Source organism: Trachymyrmex cornetzi, unplaced genomic scaffold (assembly GCF_001594075.2).
Source record: "Trachymyrmex cornetzi isolate Tcor2-1 unplaced genomic scaffold, Tcor1.1 scaffold713, whole genome shotgun sequence".
Classification (NCBI taxonomy): domain Eukaryota; kingdom Metazoa; phylum Arthropoda; class Insecta; order Hymenoptera; family Formicidae; genus Trachymyrmex; species Trachymyrmex cornetzi.
In genome coordinates, this window is record NW_017300041.1 from 40,520 (window position 1) to 45,354 (window position 4,835).

At 35.6% G+C, this 4,835-nt stretch overlaps 1 protein-coding gene across 1 annotated transcript in view; it reads right to left on the minus strand.

Moving 5' to 3' along the window:
• LOC108767655 (protein FAM160B1) overlaps nt 1-4,835 on the minus strand; it is a 40,359-nt gene that overhangs the window by 4,550 nt on the left and 30,974 nt on the right. Inside the window, exons 3-4 of the mRNA XM_018517628.1 lie at nt 1,095-1,724; nt 314-764 (exon numbers count right to left, since the gene is read on the minus strand). Of these exons, the coding sequence (XP_018373130.1) occupies nt 314-764; nt 1,095-1,724 (1,081 nt within the window). The remainder of the gene's footprint in view (nt 1-313; nt 765-1,094; nt 1,725-4,835) is intronic.

Sequence of the window (4,835 nt, forward strand, 5' to 3'; positions counted from 1 at the left end):
TCATCCCATGGTGAAAAACTAGGGGTTCCATTTAAAAAAACCATCGTGACCCCTGAATGACCTTCAAAATGACCTTCCAAGGATTTTTCAAGGTCAGTACCATACTTCCCCCGTGTAACCCTAAACTTTTCATACGAAACATTTTTCTCTATCCCTACTAGTTTTCGAGATATTTGACTGGATCACTTCAGATGGTCCACCCTGTATATATATTTGTAAACTGCTCTTAGATATATTGAATCTTGTACAAAGATTTTCCAAATATTTGATCATTTCGTTCGTGAAATGGTTTTAGAGGTTCTCATACACATACCTGTGCACAATATGGAGGAGGTAGTCACCTTCCAGCACTTGGCGACAAGGGCTGTGATAAGTACGACATGATGATCGGCCAGAGCGGGCGTCACTATCCTCTCAAAAAACATCACTCGAATGGTCCTCGTCAACATCTCGGCAAGCTCCATCTGAGCTTCTCTAATCAGCCGATCACAATAGTCGTACCACATGAAGAACGCCGCCACTTGCCGGCAACCGGGGAATTTCTTTTCCTGAGTCCATAACGGTGAGTCCAGGCCCCATGTGACATCTACATTGTAGATATCTAAGTGATCTACGTGTGCTGGAATGGCATTAAACAAATTCTCCAGGCGAGTGGAGACTATTGATGGTAGTTCACTCCTGGCCACCGTTTGCGCGAACGAAGAATCCTTCAGGGACGCTAAGGCCATTATTCCCTCGCATGCTCGTATTCTCACGGTGTTGTCCTAGAATCGAGGATAGAATGATTGATTATTACATACAACATGTTACAGATACAATTAGCTGATTAGTCATTAATTGTTAATAAAAACACACACACAAAACGGTTTTATTAAAATACCTAAAAATTTAATTAGATACAGATCTGAAAATAATTTTGTTGGATTATTAAAATATTGTCAATCATAATAATTTTTTGGCATTCTAGCAACCATCTTAAGTGTCCTACATAATTATTTTAATATTCCAACGAAATTATTTTCAAAATCTATATCTAATTAAATTTTTAGATACTTAGAAGTCGTTCTTTTTTGAAAAAAAGCAGCGTTTTTTACCGCGCTATTTAAGTAGCTGAGCAAGGCGTCCAATAGGAGACATTTGGACTTTTCAGGCATCTTCTTCGGTGATTTTAAACTCTGATTATCACTCGCCACGTAACCCGCGTCCTCATAGGCATTGCAATTAGTATCCAATCGCAAATCTCGCAAGTTTTGCAAATGTTCGTCAATTTTATTCCCCGAAGAGTCGCCTACATCCTTTTCTTCCCATTGTTCGCTGATGTTCATGTTCAACAAGGGCGAATCGCAAACGGACTTTTGGGCCAGAGGACTCGATGATACGCTCTCCTCCCTCGAGGACATAGACTCGTTCGATCTCCTGGACAAATGTCTTGGATCTGACGCGGTCGTCTTGAAAACATGATTCGAACGTGGCAATTTCCGGCGTTCCTTGTCAAAGAGGTTTGGGTTGATCAATGTGATCGCTTGTGTATCCAAAGGCTCGAACAAAGGGTTGGAATTGATCCTCTTTCTAGTCGGGACGTACGTCACCCTTTGAATCTCCGTTCTCTCGTTATCTTTCTTGGTAGGATTGTTGGCTGTCTGCACAACTGGCGCATCATTGATGATATTGGTCAAATGAGGGTATTTGCACGCCAAGTAGCAGATTGTCAACAGAAACTGTATCTACAAACGAAAAGATTTATAGCAGAGAAAGAGAGAGAAATATTAGTATTTATAATTTAATAGATTAGGAAACACTTTCAATATTTTGATATTTAAAAATCAATATTTTTTTATAATCTCAAGAGTACGTTTAAAAATATTTGAAACTTATTGATACATGTTTTTTATTTTTATATCAATACATAAGCTTCATATATGTCTCGTCAATTATTTCAAATTTGAGGTATAGGTGGCGACAATTAATTTCGATTTCGAAAATCTAAAAATACAAAAATTTTAATCTACAAATTACTTCGTTGCAATATTTAATTTTTATTTCGTCATCAAAGCAGTGATAGTCATCATAAAATGTGTTCAAAATAGCAAAATGAGTTATTACCTTTCTTTAGTGAAACATTCATATTTCTACATGCAAAGAACAGAAAAAATATACACACGGAAAGAATGATTTTACTAAAAGATTTAAGATTTTAGGAACAGATTTGAAAATAACTTTGTTGGATTAAAAAAATAATTATGTTAGAAATTAAAAAATAACGAGAAATGCTGTAAACAATTTTGATATTTTAACAATTAATTTAAATTTCCAACAAAATTATTGTGTCGTCCAACAAAATTATTTTTACTTTCAGTCCTTTCACATCGATCTGCAGTATTCAGCAAAATATTTTTTTTTCGTGCAAGGAAAGAAGAAAGGGAAATGAAAATATGTAAAACTTTTTTCTTTCTCGAGGGATTAGATATTTTAGGAAATTTGTGCTTTTAACATTCGCTATATAAATTAAATTTTTTTCAATTTATTTAATTGTTCATTTGTAAAATAATGTCTTTTCAGTAAAACTTTTATGAACAAAGCAAACTTTGCTGTGGTAATATTGAATTTTATTGTATTGTTTTATATCGAATAATTAATATTACAGTAAAATTTGGTTTTCATATAAGACATGCACCAACAGCAATAATGTTTCTGCTGTAACAGCAAAAATTTCTTCTGCATAAGTTATACATATCATGAAATCGCATTTAAACACGATCGGTGGCGTGATACCGAACGCGGTCGAGGCCAAACGAAATTAACCGAAGGTCCATTCGAAGCGCAACGTTTCTCGCGCCGAGTTGACGTGCGCGTAACGTCTCGCGATATTTTTTTTTCTACGCGAAACGAAGATAATCAGCGAACTATTATACGAAAGTGACAGTTATCGTCGAGAAACTTATCATAGAACGATATCGAAAAGTGTGAATAATAGCAGGTATATAAATATATCGAGACATTTTGGGATCCTGAGATGCCGTGACGAAAAATGAAACGGATAACATTTCCCACTGGGAAAATTACAACACTAATGCAATAAAGTGCAAATCTGTTCACATTATTTAAAATTCAGTATTAAAAAATAATTTAATCCTTTTAAGATTATGTGATATAGTGACAACAAAAATATGTAATTAAAAATTTTTTTCTAACGTCACTTTGAATAGTAAAATTTCATTCTTAAAAATTGAAAATTGAGCGACTCTTTTTCAAAACTACTATTTTCACTCTTTAAAGTAAGATTCTAAAAAATTTAGAGAGGTGATTAAATTATTTATTAACACTGAAAATAGAGGAATTGATTTGCATTCAATTGTACTCACTGTGCGTCAATGTGCACAAATTTTCCCAATGGAAAATACAAGGAGAGAAAGTACTTAACTGAAAATACATTCAGAGCATTTCTTTTCGCATGTGTCTCACGATGACTTAAGGAAAGTAATCGTGAAACTGCAATTGGAAAGTCGCCTTCTGCCATAAAAGACAAATAAATGAACGAAAACGCGAAAGTATCCTGGCATTTTGAAATTCCAAAGCGCGTCGATCGGTGGGGCGAAATCGAGCGCGACCGAAGAAACGCGAGACTAGCCGAAGAGGCTCGAAGGTATATTCGAAGTGTATAAGGGGCTCCGCACAATAAAAGAAACAGGGATCTGAGAACATTAGAGAATAAGAATTTCAACCTATCAGAAATCATGTATTGTGGAATACATAGTGTATATTCCACAATACATGATTTCTGATAGGTTGAAATTCTTATTCTCTGTTCTCTGTTCCCTGTTCCTTTTATTGTGCGGAGCCCCTAATTGTTTCGTCGTTTCGCGCCGGCTGATGTGCGAGTGCCGTCATGTGATCCAGTGTTATTAGACGGGACCTTAGAACATATATAAATGGAACGGGCATCGCCTATACTTCCTATGGCTCGCGCTGATGCAAACGTTTGTGCGAAAGAGAAAGGTAGTAAGGGATAAATGTTCCCAATGCGCATGCGCAGCATCACGTTTTACACATCTGTGTAATGTACGAATGTGTAAAAACACTAAACCAATTGCACAATTCACACAGATGACGGTGCTGCGCATGCGCATTGCGAACATTTATCCCTTACTACCTTTCTCTCTCGCACAGATGTGGCTTCACGTTCAGCGCCCTATGCCCCTTTCATTTATATATGTTCTAAGGACGGGACGAATTTCTGACGCATGCGCGTCCAATGTAGCTTCAGTAACGTACCGGTTACTAATAAATAGGAGACCATTAGTCGCCAAGGAAAAAGTTTTTTTAAAATGTTGAAAATTTTAATATATTTTATATATTTTACATATGTAAACATATATAGAAATATATTTATATGTATGTATACATATGTAAAATACGTAAAATATATTAAAATTTTCAACATTTTTGAAAAAATTTTACATAGGCGACTAATGGTCTCCTATTTATTAGTGACCGGTACGTTACTGAAGCTACATTGGACGCGCATGCGTCAGAAATCCGTCCCATCTAATAACACTGATGTGATCCGCGATCTGCCGCGTTTAAATTCTCAGGGTGCTGTCCCATGACAGTCGGATTTCGGAAAACGGAATCTCGGAAAAGTACTAAACCGGAAAATACTAGACTAGAATCAGAAGACACAGCAGTGTCTTGGCAAGTTAGCACGCGCAGTGATATACGCGTTGTGTTCGTTATAGTTCATTACGGTTAAAAATTAATAATTGTTAATAAAATAATTATTAATAAATAATTTTTCGATAAATATTGATTAATATATAAGTATTTATTGTTTCCAT